This window comes from Lolium perenne, chromosome 3, assembly GCF_019359855.2.
Source record: "Lolium perenne isolate Kyuss_39 chromosome 3, Kyuss_2.0, whole genome shotgun sequence".
Classification (NCBI taxonomy): domain Eukaryota; kingdom Viridiplantae; phylum Streptophyta; class Magnoliopsida; order Poales; family Poaceae; genus Lolium; species Lolium perenne.
The window spans coordinates 153,492,762-153,514,375 of NC_067246.2; the positions used below are offsets into that span (position 1 = coordinate 153,492,762).

The following is a 21,614-nucleotide window of genomic DNA, read 5'->3' on the forward strand; positions in this document are numbered from 1 at the left end:
AGCTCCGAGCCCCCGGATGTTACTGCAAGAAAAACGATCGTTTTCGGAACTAGACCGGAAGTTGGCCGGAAGTACCGCCCCGACCGGAACTTCCGCCCCTTGAGACCGGAACTTCTGCCCCGACCGAAACTTCCGCCCCCAGTGATCGGAACTTCTGCCTACACGACTGTCAGCCCAAAACTGCACGTTTCAGCATGTAACGTATCCCTTCGTCCCACCAACTATAAATAGCCTTGTTGGCTCAGATATGGAATTAGACTTGTTGTGAGATTAAACCTGAGCTTTGCTTGCCCCCATGTGGGAACCCCTACCATAGATCCTAGATCTTGTACCACGCGATCTCCTTGTTGAATCCTTGTGATCTCTTTGGTGACTTCTATCAATCGTTGATGTTTTGCTTGTACTTGTACCTTTGGGTCTTTTGCTTGCACTTCTATCAACCTTGGTCTTTTTACCCTTCTAGATCTTTAGGATTCGATTCGTCGATCTTTTTGCGGGACTTCTACCGAAATATCTTTTCCTGCAACTTCTATCGAGTTGGTGGTTTGGGCCAACCAGGATAAACCGATTTGTGTGTGTGTGTGTGAGTTTGTATCACCGATCCCCTTCGCGTTTTTCGTGTTCTACCACGTACCCCACGAATCCCACCTAAATCCATGAAGATCGGGCCTTCTCTAGACCTTAGCCATCTGTCACTGTATGCTCTTGAGAAAATCAAGGTGCGTTGCAACAGAGAGGCGTCACAGTTTATGACGGCCATACCAAAATATATGTTCCTACAACTCCAAAAACAAGTGCCCCCCGTGGGAATAATGGGCACGCCATTGTTGTCCGGATTTGGCTTCCATAGACCATAATGTGTGTCCTTTTCGAAGTATGCGAGTTAGCAGCATTGTTTCTAGCGACGGTGTGCCATACCAAGTAGGTACAAGAGTGATGTTTAATAATTTCTTGTTCCTTGTCCTGTGGAGCGAACGCCAAACCAAATGCCTATAGACAGATCCGCCCTTGCGCCAGTATAAGAAATCCAGTGCGGCATGATCTCCGTCTTCCAAAAACAAGGAGGTGAGTGAGGTGCAATTAACTCATAGCATAAATCTGCATGGCTCACACCTTGCCATCGAGTATCTACTGCTCGCGCGTGCTCATCAGGTGCTCCTCATCGGAGAGGGGCGGGCAGCACAGGAGCAATGCGGCCGTGAGGGTGAACGGGGCGGCGCACAGGACTCCGCTACAGGTAGGATCGGCGCTGGAGACGTCCATCAACCGGTCGCTGGCAGAGCTCAGCGCCCCGTTGCTTACGACTGTAGACGGGCAGGAGCGCAGCCGGCAGAACATCCCGACGGAGAAGCAGGCTGAGGACCCATTCAGACAGGCGCAGATCGTGGAGGGCGGGGTGCGGTACCAGCAGACGGTGGTGGTGCGCTCGTACGAGGTTGGCCCTGACAAAACGGCGACACTAGAGACCCTACTTAATCTTCTCCAGGTACTCCTCCTTTGCCGTGACTCAAGTAGTAGTATAACGTTCAATGTTTGATGACATATCTGCGTGCATGCACACAAGCAGGAGACAGCACTCAACCACGTTTGGATGTCGGGTCTCCTCGGTGACGGCTTCGGCGCCACTCACGGCATGATCAAGAACAACCTCATCTGGGTCGTATCAAGGATGCAAGTCCAAGTCGAACACTACCCCATATGGTACACGTTACAATAATTGACGAGCTGTCCATCGAACCTCTGTTTCCTCGCCTAATTACCACCTTGCTTTTTTTACATTGCTGTGTGTGCTGCAGGGGAGAGGTGCTGGAGATTGACACGTGGGTTGGCTCGTCGGGGAAGAATGGCATGCGCCGTGACTGGCTAATCCGTGGCCGCGGCTCCGGCAACGTCTTCGTCCGAGCAACCAGCACCTGGGTGATGATGAACAAGAACACTAGGAGGCTGTCCAAGATGCCCGACGAGGTCAGGGCCGAGATCTCTCCGTGGTTCATCGACCGGCATGCCATCCAGGATGAGGCCACCGAGAAGATCATCAAGCTAGACAGCACCGCCAAACACGTTGAATCCAATTTGAAGGTTAGCTTCATTTATTTTCGTTGCTATTACTACTCCAACTTTGCTGCATAAAAGTTGCTTATTTATATATATTTGTTCATTTGTCTGACGTTCCTAGGGACTTCAGTAGGATCGACCTGTGCAATCCCTTCTAATGCATATAGTAGTATATATTTGGGGATTGTTCGCTCCGCTGCTATCCGAATATATTCCCTTGTTTCTCACATCTATAACGACTTCAGTTTTATATTTTTAGCCGAAGCGGAGTGATCTGGATATGAACCAACACGTCAATAACGTCAAATATGTACGGTGGATGCTGGAGGTATTATATCACGCAACTTTTCTCCTGCAAGAGCATAGCACATTTATTCGTTAATATACAATTCGAACTTGATAAACTAAACAAGCGTGCCATTCATAAAAAAAACTAAACAAGAGTTCAAGCACATAGTCCTACTTTAATTTATCGATCGTATTTATTTTGTGATCATGCACAGACTATCCCCGATCAGTTCCTACAGCACCACCAGCTTCGCAGTATTATCCTGGAGTACAGGAAGGAGTGTGGGAGCTCGGATGTTGTACAATCTATTTGCCAGCCAGATGAGGGCTCAATTTCGCCTGGTGAAAACGTTAACATGGTGAGAGGACCCTTACTCTTGCCAGAAATCATCAATGGTCACCACAGCTTGGCTGGTGCACTACACCAATGGCCAACAAAGTACACGCACCTTCTGCAACTGAAAGCAAGTGATGGGTATGAGGAGATTGTAAGGGGCAGAACCACATGGAAGAAGAAGTTATAATAAGCATCCTGACCTTGATTATCTATTTAAGCTGGAAAAAGCAGCTTGTTTATTGTGTGTTTTATACATAGATGGGTACGTACATGTGTGAGCTGCTATAGCTACTTCATATGTGTATGTTCAGGATGTTATTCCTACTATATATACATGTACATGTGGCCAAGACGAAGTGTGTCCAGAAACATAGACATGCTTGTCTTGTAAGACGTTTTAATAGGCTATTTTAACCTAAAAACATCTTAGACGACTTAGGATAGGAGGTAGTACTCCTCACTTCATATGATTTCATCCTATAAAGCACTACACTAACCTATCATCCACCCGTCACCGTGCACTAGACGGGCTGCTATTTTGAGTGAAAAGAATTAACAGAAAGGAAAATACTACACAACAGACAGAGGATATATAGAATGTGCTACGTTAGAGGGTTGGTCGAGCTCCTCACACGCGTCCAACTTGTGGAGGCTTTTTATGGTAGGGATGCGTAAACGTCAATCGCTCAGCCCGGTGGATCCTATGGTCCAAATTGACAAATACTTGTTGACTATAGGACTAGTATTTTTTTCTACCAAGGGCTAAATTTGGTAGATGCACATGTCAAGTCTCTCACCTAAGAACCTTCCATATAATAGTTAGTTTTCTTATGTTAACCTTCGTTTATTTTTTTAACCTTTTTTATAGAAGTTTCCTATAAAAGAAATTACGTGTATGATACGAGGACCCTACTTGATCCTCTCGGGGTTTGCCCGATCTTTCACAGCGAGACAACCGGTAGATAGAATCTCCCAATCACGCGTGGAACACAACCTGAAGATGAGGGATGAATCCAACAAGCAACGTGTAGATGAACTGCACGCCTCAAACCCTAGCTTGATAATCCTTGATGAACACAAGAACCCTCGCATCAATCTTTGTAAATTGATAATCGGCATCGCCGAATCCCGGAGGGATGCAACACGCGAACACACGCAATAGTTTTAACCTAAACTTGTCTACCCCTAACCCTAGCCGCACCATCTCTTTATATGGGGGGTGGGGTGGCCGGCCAAGCCCTAGTGGGCTTTCCTAGTTCGACTCGGACAAGCCCAAGTAGAAAACACACAACTTATTAAAAACCCTAATTGGCCCACATATGACCAGAAATATAAAATACATAAAATAAGATAACTAGCTTGGTGGAGTCCTGAAATTGTGCTTCACCTCGACCTACATGCCCGTATCATCCTCCCCCCTTAAGCGTTGTCCCCAACACGTGAGGGTCTTCTCAAAAAGGTGATGTGATATGAACATCACACATCTGCGCCGTCTTCAAGTCTTGCCTGCCTACCACACCACATCCTCCCTCTCGACGTGCTTGACTTGATTCATCACTTGGCACCTCCTTTCGCCTCCACATAAACTTGGACGTTGGCGCCAACATCTTCTTCTTATCAACTCTTGATGAACCCATGTGTTGTTGAACATGACCCTGCACAAGATGTGTAATGTCCGTGCCACATAAATGTCGAACACGTCAATCCTTGCCTCGATGCATCCGCACTATGAATGAACTGCAACCGGCAATGCCGGTGTGCACCGGGCGGTAGTGCCGATGGGACGGCAGTGACCTCCACATGAGCAGCGCAAACATCATCAGTCTAAACTCCTGTGTCAACATAGACTGGAACTGTAGCACATGCTGCAACATCCTCATCAACAATAGGCTTGACTTCAACAGGATTGTCACCAACAAGTACTGGCTTGTCATCTACAGGCTTGGCTGAAAAATCACCAACATCGATGCTCGAAACATCATGCACCTCATGCTGCACTTTAGGCTTGTGCAACTTCTCCTTACGTACCACTAACTCCACCTTGGACTTGATTTGATCATCTCTCATCGGCTTCAAAGTCCATTGTTTGCCACCATGAATAAAAGAATATGTATTTGCTCTCCTAGCATGTGTCACAGTACGATCATACTGCCATGGACGCCCAAGTAACAATCCACACACCTACAATGGCAACACATCGCACTCTATCTCATCAACATAGTCATCAACTGTAAATGACACACACCTTATGAGTAATCTTTATCATACTACAACTATTCAATCACTCAAGACTCTTATGTTCTGGAAGACGCCATGTAAACAACCCCAATGCTGCCACCATCGCCTTGCTTATGCCATTAGTACAACTACCACCATCAATCATCAACTTGCAAGCCTTGCCTTTTATAATGCACTGAGTCTGAAATAAACTCCACCGCTGACCCTTGTCAACTGTCTTGCAAGCATCATCTTGTGCCTTCTTGAGTTGCAAATTCAGCCCACTCAATGGTACATCCTCCTTCACGGTATTGTTAGAGCACACCACCTCCTTGTCCAACTCCGTGGACTTCACAAAAAATCTAGCACGCAAAAACTGCTTGAAATCTGCCCAACTAGACCTTCCACCAGTGGTACCCTTGGCTGACAGATCGTCACGGTAGCAAGTAGCCGCAAAGTCATCAACATGCCGGTATGCAATAACAAATTCAGTTTGGCCACCAAACGTGCTATCAAATTCCTTGCATCTCTCAAAACCACCGTCAGTGGGATTCCCAAATCTGAAATTCCTTAGCCGTAGCGGTGCTATCCAATTTCCCCTTAATTGTAGTTACATCGAACATCGAACCAGTCACAATAATGAGGTAATCATGGTCGACATCTTCACACCTATCCGTCGGACGATCTGGTCGTGAAGTAACCATAACGATCACGCGAAAACAGCAGCCGGAAAATAAAAAAGCAGAAACAGGGGTGGTACGGCCGGCCTGGGTGCTTGTACTACCGGCCTGGGTGCCGGTTCTGCCGGCCTAGGGACTGGAGCTGCCGGCCTGGGGACCGGTACTGCCAGCCTGGGGGCCGGGCGAGCGGATGGTGCTCCCTGGATGGTGCCCCGGTGTGCACCGGCGTGGAAGCCGGTATGTGCCAGGCCTCCCGGTGCCACAGCCGGCGCTGCCGGGCGTGGTGCCGGAGCGTCCGGTGACACAGCCGTTGTGCCGGGCGTGGTGTTTGACCCGGAAGAATCTGCTTTTTCTTCTTCTTCGTGATGCCAGGCACAAAATTTCACGATTTCGCCTATTGTAGTAGCCTTGGACAGTAGAGAAAAGGCGTACTGCAGCACACTCCTTCCTCCACATTAATCTCCTTCAACCTTGAGGAAAATCTCCTCCAATGCAAACCGATATGGTGAGATCGATCAACAAAATCTCACATTGAGCAACCCAGAAATCTGATACCACATGATACGAGGATCCAACCTGATCCTCTTGGGGTTTGCCCGATCTTTCATAGCAAGACAACCGCTAGATAGAATCTCCCAATCACGCACGGAACGCAACCTGAAGATGAGGGATGAATCCAGCAAGCAACGTGTAGATGAACTGCATGCCTCAAACCCTAGCGTGATAATCCTTGATGAACACAAGAACCCTCACATCAATCTTTATTGTAAACTGATAATCGGCACCGCCGAACCCCGGAGGAATGCAACACGTGAACACAAGCAATAATTTTAACCTAAACTTATCTACCTCTAACCCTAGCCGCACCATCTCCTTATATGAGGGGGTGGTGGTCGGCCAAGCCCTAGTGGGTTTTCCTAGTTCGACTCAGACAGGCTCAAGTCGAAATCACACAACTTATAAAAAACCCTAATTGGCCCACATATGACCAGAAATATAGAAGACATAAAATAAGATAACTAGCTTGGTGGAGTTCTAAAATTGGGCTTCACCTCGGCCTTCATGCCCGTATCAGTGCATGTGGCTACCAAATCCGCATCGTAGCTTGTACATTTTTTACGTACACTCATTGTCTACGTATATATATGCATGTATTTTGAATATATAGTGCAACCTACGTGTTCACATGCATTATTTTCACCAAACTTGGTTTGGAGTATCTTAAATATAGTGTGTGAACATACTCAAATTGATAAAGTATGGCATATATTTGGTATATGAGACGGGGGTGTAGTTCCACCTAGGAGTAGGGAGTATTTATCCTATATGAGACGTGGTATGTGTATATATATAATCAACTGCGTCTTGAGTCGTGAGCTACCACCCAAACCGTCCATGTAAAAAAATAAACAGTTACATCAGGCACGTGAGCTGTTTGCGAACCGCACCAGGTTTGGTCGAGCCAAATGGTTCTCTGGCTCGGTCCACCGACCGGGTGTAGAATAAGTTATTTTGCACCTAGGGGGTATATAGGATATATATATACCTATATATATAGGATAAATATATATCTCTACTAATAAGTTACAGATCGATGGTGTTGGTAGGTCGAAAAAACCGGAACAAATTTTTGTCCGTAAAAAACCGGATCAATTTTTGTACGTCTAAAAAACCCATCTGTCTCACCCCTACTTCCTCCGCGATTCTTCGTCCCTTCGTCCATCCCACCGCGTAGAGTCTTGCCCGATGACATTGGATGAAATCGTGTCCCATTCTGAAAGGAAAATGTTACGAGAGTCCTACCATGTCCTGCTCAGAAAGAAAAGTTCGTGAACCAACGAGTAGAAGTAGGAATCTATGTCCGGCTCCAAAACACCTGATCCACTTAAATAATCGAACAACACAAGCATCGATCTAGATCGAGTCGAAGGAGAAGAAACAAGGTGAATCATACATCACCGGCAGAAGAACGATGCCATATGCGAGTTCAGATGTGTGAGCTCTTTTTCGAGCGTTGTTGTCGCCCGAGAAGCCAGGCCATGGGCCATGGCCTCTGAGGGCAGCACCGTCCAGACCTAGTTGTGTGCTCCATCGTGCGGGGGACTAGCTGGAGGTGGGGAAGACCGCGCAGTCAGGCATTGGCCGTTGTACCAATCATGGTGGAGGTGTGTGCGTGAACGTGTTTGCTGCACCAATGACAATCCATCATCCTGGAGTCAATCTGATACGGGGTGGCCTTCGGACACCACCGCCTCAAGACCGACAAGCCCTCCTCGTGGTCCAATGACACGAGCTCGAGCCCAAGCCCTACACCAAGAGGTGAATTCGCTCCTCTCCACGTATGCTTTTGATACCCCTTTGGATGGTTTGCTATTTCATGCAAATACCCTATGTTCAATCAGGTACATCGACCAAGACGCGATCCATGGAGACCAAGCCAATGGAGAGAGAGCTGGAAATGAGGAAGATGGAGCTACATCGCCCAGGCCAGAACTTCCGCCCCCAGGACCGGAACTTCCGGCCAGATGCCCTCAAGATGCTTTCCAGCGCCCAGGGACAAGGATCCAGCCGGAACTTCCGCCCCGGAGGACCGGAACTTCCGCCCGCCGGAACTTCCGCCCAAGTTCCGCCCATGTTCCTAAAGTCCGTCAAAACCATACTGGATGTTACTGCGAGGAAATGGGCAAATTCCGGAACAAGGCCGGAACTTGACCAGAACTTCCGCCCCGACCGGAACTTCCGGCCCACAAGACCGGAACTTCCGCCCCTGACCGGAACTTCCGCCCCGGACGACCGGAACTTCCGCCCCATCGAACTTCAGCGAGACAGCACTTTTCAGCGTGTAACTTACCCTTCGCTCCCACCTATAAATAGCCTTGTTGGCTCAGATCTGAGATTAGACTTGATGTAAGAGAAAACATGAGCTATGCTCCTTCCCGCGGGAAACCCTTCTAGATCTACCAATCTACGAAGTTATCTACTCTTCTAGGCGATTGATCTCTTCCATTCTAGGAATTCTAGTGTTTTGGATCTTTTGCTTTTGCAATTCTATCTATTTGCACTCTTTTCCTCTTTGGAACTCTATCGATTGCTATTGCCAATCCTTTGTGAGGGATTCTACTCCTTGTGGGTCTTTTTCTTGCAATTCCATTGGGTTGGTGTATCGGGCCAACGAAGAACAACCGGTTGTGTGTGTGTGTGTGTTGCGTTTGTATCTTCGATCCACCCCGCCATCCACCCACGTTCTTCGTGTTCATCCACCTCCACCTCGAATCCCATCCAAATCCGTGAAGATCGGGCACACCCTTGGGCTTAGCCCTTATCATATGGTATCAGCAGCTCTTTGGTTGCCACGGATTTGACCCCCACAACCCCCAATTTCGCCCAAAAAATTTCCCAAAAAATAGCCCCAAATTGGCCTTGGATCGATCTCGCGATTTGTTGAGTTATTTGTGGTTTTGCTCCAATAGAAACTTGTCTTTGAATCATGGGTTCTACACTTCTACTTGTTCCACTGTGATCTTTTGACTCCGTCGGAGAAATGAGTGAGAGAGAGAGAGCCCCGTACCCAACCTTGCGCCTCGGTCGCTCCAGGCCGGGGCGGCCACCCAAATCCAAATCCCCTCCACCTTCCCAGCCCCTATCCTTAGGCCGACGAACAGCAGCAGCTCACCCCTTCCTGCCGGATTGGAGCTCGCCTTCGGCTCCATTACTCCGGAGATCGCGGCAGGGCAAGGGCTGGGCAAGAGATCTGGTTCGGCGGATCTGGCGGCGGGTCAAACGACCGCGCCAGCAGCATTTACGGCGACCACGCCGGAGCCTACGGCACCTACGGCCTCGTCGCCCTGCGCCTCGGCACGCGCCTCGATGGCCCTGGCGCCAGCCTTATCTTCGGAGTTTCTGCCGCCCCCGCCAGCCATCAAGGCTAGGGATCGACCGGTCCGTGCGGTGGACGTCGCGCGCCCCCAGGTTTCCCGCAGCGGCGTGACCTGCGGCGCGGCGCCTCGGCTGCGCTCCTTAATCATCGCCCCGCCTCGTCTCCTTGAGACATCAAGCCGTACCTGCCAAGTCCAGGAGGGAGAATGGCAAGATGTGAGGCCGAGACGATGGTGGCGGAGGTTTACTCCCTCCTCTTCGGGAGGGCAGCAGCCTGGACGCCGGCAGAGCGATTCAAGACGGCCCGACCCCCAAGGCCTCCTCCACTTCAAAGGGCGTTGCTTCCGCTGCCTCTCTCCACGCCACTTCGTCCGCCACTGCTCCGGCCAGGTGCACTGCATTGGCTGCGAGCGCCCCGGCCACATCGCTCGCAACTGCCCTTCCAAGAAGCTTCGAGCCTCCACCGCGCCTCCGCCCCCGCCGGCTACCTTGTCCCCGCCCGTGCAACCGCAGGCAAACGCCGCGGGTTGGCCGACGCTTGGGCACGCATCTTCAGCGATGGCCCTCTCCCCTGGGAACCCCTCCAACCGCCCTGACGAGGTCTACAGCCTGTCCATCAGCACGCCCGCCATGGAGAGGGCGGCCACGGACATGCGGCGCACCCACCTCGCCATCATCATCTCCGATCCCCGTCTCAACATCAGCACCAGGTCGCTGGCCAAAGCTTTGCAGGACGAGCTCAACTTTGACTGGAGTGACATCCATGTCTCGGCGTCGTACCCTGACGACTTCTTGGTCCGCTTCACGCACCCATGGCAGAGGGATACCGCGCTGGAGCTGGGCTCGGTGCCGCTGCATCATGGGAAGATGGCGCTCACCACATGGTCGCCGACCGTGCGTGGCCGTCCACAAACGTGGCGGTTCTACTTCCGCCTCGCCCTCGAAAACGTGCCGCTCAATGCCTGGGAGGACGTGGACACCGTCAAGTCGATCATCGGAGGAGGCTGCGAGCTCGATCGCATCGAGCAGCGATCGGTGACGCAGGACAACACCGCCGCCCTGTTCGCATGGGTCTGGTCGCTTGACCCAGACCTTATCCCTTGCGCCAAGGCGCACTCGATCCTCGACAGGCCGGAGGTGGGGCGGGCTGACCTGCCGGAGGGCACGCCGGCGGAAGAGGGGCGCGACGGCCCTCTTTACCGCGTCCTCATCCACCTCGACACCATCCTCGACTACACGCCCGTCGACGAGAGCCGCCGCAGGCGCGGTTACACCTGGCCAAACAAGACCCGCCGCGACTGGGAGTTCGGTGTCAAGGACAACTCCACCGCTGCCAGGCGCAGGCCTGGTCGTGACCGTCTCGGCCCATCCAACCATCGCCATGACGACGACAGGGACGATTGTCGTGGCGACCACGACGGCCGGCGCAGCGATCGGCGCAGCAGCATGCACGACAGCGACCGTGCTGGTGATGGGCCACGTCGGGAGCTTGGCAACCACCAGACAAGGCATGATCGCCACGATCGTCACGGCTCCAGGTCACCGGATCGGCGCCGACGCGGTGACACATCTCGCCGCCGCTCGAGGAGCCCAACGGCAGCCATGTTAGAGGCCACGGCTCTCGTCTTGGCCCAGGAGGATCGGGGCCAGGCTGCTGACCATGGAGGCGCACCTGTCCTCTTGCCACCGGTGATTGAGAAATCTCCGCGCGGCCGGAGGAACATGTCTTGCACACCTGCGGGCAGTGAGGCGTTCGGCTCAACCCCTTCACCACCACCGGGCGCTGTTCGTCACCACCTGGCTGGGACTCCTATGGCGATCTCTCCCTCCCCACAGCACAACGGCGGACAAGCCATCCTCTGTTCCCCTCGCACAGACCACTTCGACCACAACCTCAACGGCGTGCCGGCTCCCCCTTCTCCCCAGATCCCTTGGGCAGCTATCCAAAGTGAAGACTCTACGCCGGACGAGGCAAACGCCGTCGCCGACCGCTGGTCTGCTAACATCATCGACACCACCACGGCGACCTGGCCCTCCTCAGGTCTTCTCGGCCAAGCGAGCAGCGGCGGCTGGGACGGGCTGCTGTAGGAGTACTCCGGAGAACATGCTCCTTCGGTCCAAGTCATGCAGGCCTAGTCTGGGGTCTGGGAGGCGGAACCGCCGCAGGGCCCGATACTCGGCCTTGCGCAGTCGGGTTGGGAGCAGGCCGCCATTGTCGACCAGGCAGAACGCCTCTTTGGGCCTGGTCTCCAAGATCTGCCGCCAACGATTGGCACCCCGATCACGGAGAGGACCGTGTACGAGATCAATGAGTTCACCGCGCTGCTCGAGCCTGCGTTGACTGGTTGGCAGCTCCAGGATATCTTCGCCACCCCAGCAACCGCACCAGCTCTTCGGACGACCGCCGGGCAGCCTCAGCACTCTCCATCGCCGCCGGAGCTTGCCTCGGACAGCGACGACGACCGCCTGTTCGAGGTCACGCTGAAGTCAAATGCTCTGCGGGCCTTGCGCGACGCCGAGCTCTGCGGCACGGCCAGGCATGCTGAGGGGCTAAACAGCCCAGCCAAGTCTCGTCGGCAGCATTCAGAACCACCGTCGATGGAGGATGTCACCTCCAGGGTTGCGGACATGCACGTCGACCCCAAAACCGGCATCATGAGCAAGCTGATGGGCATGCTTTCACCATCCCTGCTTGGCTTCCCAACGAATGCTGCTAGGAAGAAGAAGGCCGAATCGAAGAAACCAACCCTGGCAGCAGTCCCCTCTCGTCGCAGCGAGAGGCCCACCACGCGCTCCTCCTCCCTGCTCGCGACACACAGGGCCCAAGCCAGCGCCTGCAAGCAGCTGGGCCTCATTCAGCAGGAGAGCGACTTCAACGACGAGGTTCTGGCACAGTACCTGCACCTGTACCGGCAGCTGCTTTCGTCCACGAACGTCCAGGGTCTAGCTTCACTCGCGGAGATTTCGAGCAGGCCAGGCTTCGTTCTTCAGGACAAGGACATGGCGGCTCTGCTCAAGGAGTCGCCCTACGCGGCATGATCACCCCGAGGCAAACGCGTGTCGTCATCACCCAATGATTAGTAGATTTCATGAAAAGTCTGTCCGATGTGGCTGTGTTATTTCATGTTCCTCTTTAGTGCTGGGTTCGGTTAACTTCGCCCATACCTGTAGACGGTGAAGCCGCCGACCCAAGCTTCCGTCGTCTAGTCTGTCAGCGCTGAGATCAACCTTCGTCGCCATTACCTGTAGCCAGCGTCTGGGTCACCCTGCTGCTGTGCCTGATGCTCATCTTCAAAACTGCCGTGATTGTTTCCATGTCGTCACAACTTAAGCTGTTAAACTGGAACGTTCATGGCCTTAATGACCGCGCTCGTCGTTCTGTCGTTCATGACCTCGCCGCCTCCTCCAGATGCTCGATCCTCTATATCCAAGAATCCAAGCTAACCTCCTTAAACGATGTTGATAAGGCTGACATTGTCGGGCAAACGCTTAAGGGCTGCGCGCACCTTCCGGCAGACGGCACTCGTGGTGGAGTCCTGCTCTTCTGGAACACAGACATCTACCTGGTGTCCAACATCAACATAGCCTCCTGCTCCATCACTGCAAAATTCACGGACCGTGCATCTAACACCTCCTGGCACCTTACAACGGTCTACGGACCGGCTGACGAGGAGCGCAAACTAGCTTTTCTCAATGAGCTGGTGCACATACACAGCCAAATCTCTGGGGCTTGGTTGGTCATTGGCGACTTCAACCTAATTCTGAGTGATCAAGACAAGAACAAACGAAGAGTCAACAGGGCATGGATGCGATGGTTCAAGAACGCAGTCGACTCCAGCTTCCTCAGAGAAATTAAGCTCATCGGCCGGCGATACACATGGAGCAATGAGCAATCTGACCCTACTCTTGTGAGACTTGATAGGGCATTCTGCAATGACGACTGGGGCGACCTCTTCCAAGCATCCAAGTTACTTCCCCAGGCCTCCTCCATGTCTGACCACTGCCCTCTGTTATTGGTTCAGGACATTAGAACCAGAACTCCGCCTAGATTCCGCTTCGAGAGTTTTTGGCCACTACTGCAGGGGTACAGCTCGGTTGTCGAGCAATCTTGAAACTCTCCTTGTTTGCTGACCAACCAGTTTGCGGTTCTTGACTTCAAGCTTAAGCGTCTGGCTAAGGATCTCAAAACCTGGGCCAAAAACTATGTGGGGGACATTAGGAAGCAAATGTTGGTGGGACAGGAGATCATGCTAAGGCTGGATGCTGCCTAGGAAATGAGACTGCTCTCGGAAGAGGAAGCTTCGCTGCGATCAGCACTCAAGTCAAGGGCAGTCGGACTGGCGGTCCTTAATAGAGTCAAGGCCAAACAAAGAGCAAGAATTAAGTGGCTGCAGCTGGGTGACGCCAATACTAAGTTCTTCCACTCTCGTGCCTCGCACAGACGGGTCAAAAATAGAATTCAATCCCTCATCAGCGAAACCGGTATTGCCACATCTCCGGCAGAGCTTGAAGAAACCATATTCCAACATCTTCAGGCCATCATGGGGGAGGTTGCTTCCTGCTCTGAACGGCTTGACTGGGCACAACTGGATCTACCCAAGCCTGACCTCTCTGACCTTGACACACCTTTCACCTTGGAGGAGCTTAAAGCTGTTTTGAGTCGCCTGCGGACAAAGCGCCTGGCCCCGATGGTTTCTCCGGTGGGTTCTTCCGTTCCTCCTGGAACATTGTCAAGGACGACCTGCTATCAGCAGTCAACAAGTTCTATGACCTCAATGACCCATCATTCGACAACCTGAACACGGCTTTCCTCATCCTGCTTCCTAAAAAGGAACAGCCCTCAAGTATGACACACTACCGGCCAATCAGTCTCATTCACTCCTTCGGCAAACTGGTATCAAAGATTCTAGCAATGAGACTACAGCCTCACCTCCACGACCTCATTTCGCCATGCCAAAGTGCTTTCATTGCCGGAAGGAACATACAAGACAACTTCCTCTACGTACAAACCGTGGCGAAGCACTACCATAAATCCAAGACACCAACGCTTCTCCTCAAGCTGGATATTGCAAAAGCATTTGATTCGGTCTCTTGGACCTACATCCTTGACATGCTTGAGGCTAGGGGCTTCCCGCTTCGATGGAGGAACTGGATTTTCCTTCTGTTCCGCACAGCCTCATCTAGAGTGTTGGTTAACGGGGTGCCTAGTAGACCGATTCATCACCATCGTGGCCTCAGGCAAGGGGATGCCCTTTCCCCTTCCTCTTTGACCTTGCCATTGACCCTCTACATCGCCTCTTCGAACTCGCAACTGATGCGGGGGTCCTCTCCAAGCTCAAGGGAAGACACTGCACCCTTCGGGCCTCCTTTTATGCTGACGACATCGCACTTTTCTTAAACCCAACTCAGCAGGACATTGTGGGGCTCGGGGCAATCCTGTCAGCTTTCGGCCGGGCCACGGGGCTAATCACCAACCTCGCGAAAAGCTCGCTCTCCCCGATCAGCTGCCATGGCATCAACATCCTCGATCTTGCCTCAAGTGCTGGGATTGCAATCGCTCCCTTCCCGTGCATGTACCTTGGGATGCCTCTATCCATAAAGAACCTCACAAAAGCTGATTGGCAAACCCTCCTTGACAAGATGGACCGACATCTGGCGACCTGGAAAGCGAGGATGATGAGCAAAGCTGGTAGGCTGGAAATGTTAAACACAGTCCTTACCTCTCTGGCGGTCTACATGATGAGAATTAACACCATGCCTGTCTGGGTGAGGAAAGAGTTCGACAAACGTCGCAGAGCTTGGCTTTGGGCAGGAGAGGCCTCCTGCAACGGGGGTAAATGTAAAGTCAACTGGAAACTAGTTTGCCGTCCTAAGCACCTGGGAGGCCTGGGAGTTCACTGCATCGACTCCTTTGGGACGGCATTGCGTCTTAGGTGGATGTGGCAAAAGTGGAAATGCCAGAACAAGCCTTGGACCCACTTGCATGTGCCCTCCACGACGAAAGAAAGGGCGCTGTTCACGGCCGCTACCAATATAACTATTGGGAATGGCCAAACGGCAAAATTTTGGACCGATCGCTGGCTCAACGGCGCGGCACCACAAGACTTGGCCCCTGACCTTTTCAAGATCTCCATTAGGAAAAACAGATCGGTCAAGGATGCACTAGCAAATGATAAGTGGTTGCATGATCTGCGCTTCTCCCTTGATGAAAGCCACTCCACACAACTCTCTCGCTTGGAAACGCTGCTTAGTGATGTCAACCTATCAGAGGCTAGAGACGACATCTCCTGGACCTTCGGTAACAAGAATCACTACACTGCTAGATCGGCGTACCAGCTTCAGTTTATTGGGGCGGTTGGGACCGACTTCAGGAAAATTGTGTGGAGAGGTTGGGCGCCGGCGAGATGCAAAATTTTCATCTAGACCCTCATGCTAGACCGCGTCCTAACGGCAGACAAACTTCTGCTTCGTCAATGGGAGAATGACTACTTCTGTCCTCTATGCCGCAGAAACCTCGAAACTACAGAGCACCTTCTCACCGAATGCCCTATCAGTCTGAAAGTTTGGTCTCATGTTGCCAACCAACTGAATCTACATGTGCTCAACCCAGAAACATGGCCAAGGGACCAACAAAATGTCCAGTCCTGGTACAGGATGATGGTGGGCGAGAAGTCCAAGGAAAGCAGGAAGATAATTTTTCCCCTCACAAAACTAATCTGCTGGGAGATCTGGAAGGAGCGCAATAGCAGAATCTTTAACAAAAAAGAACTGCCAGTTCAGGTTTTCATCCCCAAGGTTATGGGGAAATAGAGTTATGGAGGATAGCTGGAGCCCCGATCCCATTGGTCGCGCTAACAGACGGGGCACCATTTGACCCCGGTTAAGCTATTGCATGTACCTCCTTTTTTTCGGGAGTGCCACCTTAGGCCTCCTTTTCTGTATCTTGACAACTCCTTCTAATGAAATGAACACAGCAGCTCTCCTGCTGTTATTCAAAAAAAAAACTTGTCTTTGGTGTTGATCTGCAATTCCCCCACCTTCCCGCAGCTTTTAGTGCCAAATTTTCCGCGAATTCGAAGGATTTCGGCCTGGATTTCCACCCAAATTGACGAACAGCCCGTAGATCTGATTGCGACCGAAAGTTCCGCCCGGCAGGACCGGATGTTCCGCCCGGGACCGGAAGTACCGCCCCTCAGGACCGGAAGTTCCGGCTGGCCGAAATTTTGATAGCAACCTTCGTTTTTCGTTTTGGTACTAACCCCCATGTGTTTGGACTTCGGTTTGAGTGCCATTTCAGCTACCACAAAGCTTCCGCAACATCGACAATGACGACGGCACCCCGAGGATCCAAGCGGTTCATTTGACACCTCCACCATAGCAAGTTCAAGATCGTCGGCCACCATCATCAAGTGGTATAACTTGCTCCTAACTTGTTACCCTAGCCTCTTTTGCGTACCTTTCCTATCGAGAGTGACTTTCTAGTGTTGCGAAGCATTGCGCAAGCGTCCCGACCGTGAGGGTGTGCGTGTGTTGAGCAAAGCTTCAAAGCAAGCTCGTGTGAAAAGATAAGCAAAAGGAGTGTGACATACTTACATAGATAGTAGTATCCTTACATAGTGAGCAAAAGAAAGAAAAATACAAAAAGAAAAAGAAAAAGTGTGTGAGTGACACCTATACACAAAAGAGTCCAAAGCTTATAAGCAAAAGAGAGAAAAGAGAAGAGAGGCGTCTTGCGCAAATCTTGTTGCTTCTCGATTTTGCAACCAAGCCACGGTCTCTCTTGTGTTAGCGTGACACCGAGCTAGTAGTCTTCGTTAGGACCTTTTTGTTCTTGCTCATTTTCCAAGTCGCGATAACCCCATTTTGTCCCACGCGTGTGTTCCTCCTTGTGTATGCCTTTTGTGATCACCGCCTTTGACTTGTGACTTTTGGATCTTACACACTTTTGACAATAGACTTTTCGTTTGGTTCTTCCATTTGGCTTTCCACATCCGTACCTAACACCATATAGAGTTTTGTTTTTGTGTGTGTAACTGGTTTTTCCTCACCTTGATACACCTTTCCAATTTTGTTGTGAGTCTTTGACTTACTTGTGAGCTTTCCTCTAACCCCACAACATAGTTCTTGTTTTAGTTGTAACCATGTCTAGTGGAGAGGGGAACCAACTACCGATGACACGGCACCAACATTGGATAGCTACTCAAGCCGTCAGCATGGATCGATGAGACCGTTGCACGCTATGAAGAACGAGCTCAAGTGCAAAGAAGGGACCTCAATGTCCAAGTGCAAGACATCCATGACAAGCTTGATGCTCAAGCCCATGATATGAGGGCCACACTTGCTACTCAAGTTCAACAAAACATGGCGAGCATGAGAAGGCAAGAAGAAAGGTTGGCACGCCTTGTGATGCGGGGTGGCCTTCGGTCACCTCCACACCAAGACCAACAAGTTCCCCAAGTGGACCGATGACACGAGCCCGAGTCAAGGCTCTCCATGATGAGGTGAACTCGCTCCTCACCACCCTTGACCTTGGTACCCCTTTGGATGGATTGCTACCTCATGCCGACGTGTTATGTGTCATTAGGTACAAGGAGCATCAAGAGCACGAAGAGGAGGACACACCATGGTCAAGAGGAGGAGAGGAGCAGCTGGACGCGAAGATGGACATGGAGCTGGACCGGAAGTCACCCGAAGAGCGCAAGGAAGAGAAGATGGACGGCCGGTCCAGAACCCGGTCTGACCGGCCTCCTGACCGGGTCACCCGGTCCACAGCCCGGTCTGACCGGCCTCCTGACCGGGTCGCCCGGTCCAAACTGGGATTTGCGCTCGTGACATCCGGGCAACATCCCGGGGCCTCGGAACCTCGTCCGGTTGCCTCCCGGTCCCAGGCCTGGTCTGACCGGCTCCCTGACCGGCCTGCACAACTTAAGTCGCCCAATTGGCCCGAACTTGTTTCCTTCGTACCTTTTCGGCCCGTGACGCCTTGTAAGACTATATAAGCACCCCAGACGCCCCTTTAGCTCTTTAGACTTGTTTTGAACTCAAACCTACCTTTGAGCTTAGTCTCCCTTGGGTATCATCCCTCTGTAATCAAGGCCATCCTTGTTGTTGATTTGGATATTGTTGAGTGAGATTCTAGTACAAGCTACTCTCTCTCTCACCAATCTCTTTTCTCCAACACCAATCTCTCTCCGGGAATTCTGCCGCATGCCTCTTCCTCGGAGATTCTATTGGCGTGGTCCATCGAGCCACGGGGGTAAGTATCGGGTGTATCGGGTTGGTGTGCGTGCGTGAGTCTCGGAGTTCCTCGTGTTCATCGTGTTCCTCGTGTTCCTCGCGTTTTCCCATCTCCCCTCTTGGTTTCGAAGTCAATCCGCGAGATCGGGCCACACACGGGGTCTTAGACCTCATCATATGGTATCAGCAGCTCTTGGTTACCGCGGATTTGACCTTCCACCCACCCGATTTCGTTCCTAGAAAATTTTCCAAAAAATCCCCAAAAATAGCCCCAAATTGCCTCTTGACCGATCTGTGATTTGGTTGCGTTTTGAGTGGTTTTGGTCCGTGGATCTGGTGTTGTTGTGCTTGATCTACTATTTCCCCAACTTTTAGCCTCCAATTCCATCGTTTCCCTTCGATTTGGTCGATTTGGTTTTGGTTTGGGGAAGAACAGGAGAGAGAAAGCTCCAGCCCGCGAAATCCGGTTGAGAACCCGGTCAACCGGGCCCACGACCGGCCGAGCCAGCCCAGAACCTGGTCGACCGGGCGGCAACCGGGCAAGCCGGTCCAGGATCCGGTCCGACCGGGCCCCAGACCGGGCGCCTCCTCGCGCCCTCCTTCGACCTCGACTTCCGGCGATCTCCACCACCACCACCACCACCACCACCATCGCAGGTATAACTTGCAGCTTCAACCTTGTAACCCCTCTTCCTTTTGCGATCTATCCCATCGAGCATTGCTTGTCTAGTGTTGCGAGACATTGCACGTGGCCCCGCATTGTGAGGTGTGTGTGTCGCGTTGAGTAAGGCACCCAAGCAAACACTCGTGTGGCAAGATAGCAAAAGCGAGGCTAACACTAGCATAGTGTGTGCAAAAGCCCCAAAAACACATAAAGAGTGCGAGTAGCACCATACATCCATACATCCATACGCCCATACATACAAAGTGTCCACGTGCCACCAAAGATACAAACGAGTGCAAGTGCCACCATATACAAAAGAGAAAAAGCTTTTAAGCAAAGAGAGATAGGAGAAGAGAGGCCGCGTGTGAATCTTGTTGTCTCTTCCTTTGCAACCAAAGCTTTGGCTCTCCTTGTGTTAGTGTGACACCGAGCACTTATACATACACTTTTCCGCTCACTTTTGGTTGCACTAACCCCGCTTATCTCGTGTGTGTGTTCCACAACTTTTTCCGTGTTTATAGTGATCTTCACATTGACATTTGGATTTTTGGTCCTCACCCACTTTTAACAACATACTCGATCTTGGATTTGTCTTTTGGCTTTCCACAACACTCGCCTAACACCATATTTGCTAGCTTTTGCGTGTGGTTTTGCGTGTGTTCCCGATACACTTGATCTTGCTTTCGGTTTGGTGGATTGCCTCAATACTATCTTACCTTGGTAAGAGTGCGAGGTGGTCTCCTTCCACTAACATACACAACATAGTTCTTGTCTTTCCATCATGGATAGGAACGGAGATACCACAAGGGATGAAGAGATCCTCCGCAACACCGAGAGGTTGGCTACTCAACACAACCTATGGACGCAACGACAAGAGTTCAAGGAGCAACTCTCCCTCTTCGAGACGCGCATCGATGAGCAATACGATGAGGTGGCTCACAACTTCTCCACCGTGAACCAAGACTTGGCCCTTCTTCGTGAAGCTACGGACAACTTGAATGGCCAAATGGCGGCCAATGATGCCAACATGGAGCGGCGCATGGATAGCCTCGAGCGCGTCATCACCAACTTGGGTCGTCATCGTCGACACCGCTCTACTTCCTCTTCATCAAGCTCGTCACAAGACTATTACTCTCATGGTGGCCTTTCGTCCCCAAGCTCTTCCTCAAGGCATGAAGACCATCATCGACATCATCGCTCACATGCTCGTCATGAAGACTCCCGCTCCAACTCTAGGCGTGGAGAAATACATCGCCATGCTCGTCCACATGAACGTCCTCCACAAGACCAAGTCCTTCAACAAGATCGTCACCAAGCGGATCGCCATGCTCACCATAGGCGTGATGGCCATCCCCAAGACCAAGATCCTCAAGATCCACCTCGACGAGATCTCCGTCGCCACCCTCGCCATGATCAACGTGGATGAGGAGAACTACACCATGATCAAGATGAGAGACCCAACATTGAGCATCGCCCTCAACCGCGACAAGATCTTCAACCACATCCTCACCGTGAACCAAGTGAAGCAAGCGTTCATCTTCAACGCCAACCCAATGCTATGGTTGGCCGTAGAAGACCTCCTATTCCTCCTCAAGCCGCAAGAGATGAAGTTGCCCCTCCTCGTAGAAGAACCTTGGAGGATGAAGAGAACATGTTTGGAAGACTCAAGTTCACCATGCCAAAGTTCAAGGGAGAAGAAGATGCCGAGGCCTACCTCTCATGGGCACTCAAGGTGGACAAGATCTTCCGCATCCACAACTACTCCGGTGCCAAGAAAGTGGCTATGGCATCACTCGAGTTTGAAGACTACGCCAACACTTGGTGGGAGCAAGTCCTCACTCTTCGAGAAGAGAAGGGTGAACCTCCTATTGACACTTGGGAAGATATGAAGAAGGAGATGCATACTCGCTTTGTCCCTACGCACTACATGACCGACCTCTTCAACAAGCTCCAAAAGTTGAAGCAAGGCACCAAGACCGTTGAGGAGTTCTACAAGGAGATGGAGCTCACTATGATGCGAGCCAACATCCAAGAGTCCGAGGAACAAACCATTGCCCGCTTCTTCAATGGCCTTACTTACCCCATCAAGAGGATCGTCGAGTTCCAACCCTACTCCAACATGGTTGAGTTGGTCCATCAAGCATCGAAGGCCGAGCGCCAAGTGATTGAGGACATCAAGTACTCCAAGGCCAAGTCCTATTTCTCCTCCAAGCTCGCTACATCGACTCCTACTACAACATCAACTCCTCATGCTACAAGT

The 21,614-nt window shown here is 51.6% G+C and overlaps 2 protein-coding genes across 2 annotated transcripts; both read left to right on the forward strand.

The window, feature by feature from the left end:
- The first annotated feature begins 996 nt into the window (after window positions 1–996).
- Window positions 997–3,040, forward strand: LOC127326977 (palmitoyl-acyl carrier protein thioesterase, chloroplastic). Its single transcript, XM_051353764.2, has 5 exons — window positions 997–1,486; window positions 1,568–1,701; window positions 1,797–2,079; window positions 2,315–2,383; window positions 2,559–3,040. The coding sequence occupies exons 1-5, from the start codon at window positions 1,103–1,105 to the stop codon at window positions 2,865–2,867; spliced, it is 1,179 nt and encodes a 392-aa protein (XP_051209724.1). The 5' UTR covers window positions 997–1,102; the 3' UTR covers window positions 2,868–3,040.
- Window positions 3,041–12,767: 9,727 nt separating this feature from the next.
- LOC139838020 (uncharacterized) lies at window positions 12,768–13,565 on the forward strand. Its single transcript, XM_071827372.1, has one exon. It carries the CDS (start codon window positions 12,768–12,770, stop codon window positions 13,563–13,565), a length of 798 nt encoding a protein of 265 aa, XP_071683473.1.
- Window positions 13,566–21,614: the final 8,049 nt, after the last annotated feature.

Coding starts and splice junctions, on each gene's coding strand:
- LOC127326977 (XM_051353764.2), top strand. CDS start 1,103: ATGGCTCACACCTTGCCATCGAGTATCTACTGCTCGCGCGTGCTCATC. Junction 1,487..1,567: donor CCCTACTTAATCTTCTCCAG/GTACTCCTCCTT, acceptor GCACACAAGCAG/GAGACAGCACTCAACCACGT. Junction 2,080..2,314: donor ACGTTGAATCCAATTTGAAG/GTTAGCTTCATT, acceptor TTATATTTTTAG/CCGAAGCGGAGTGATCTGGA.
- LOC139838020 (XM_071827372.1), top strand. CDS start 12,768: ATGTCGTCACAACTTAAGCTGTTAAACTGGAACGTTCATGGCCTTAAT.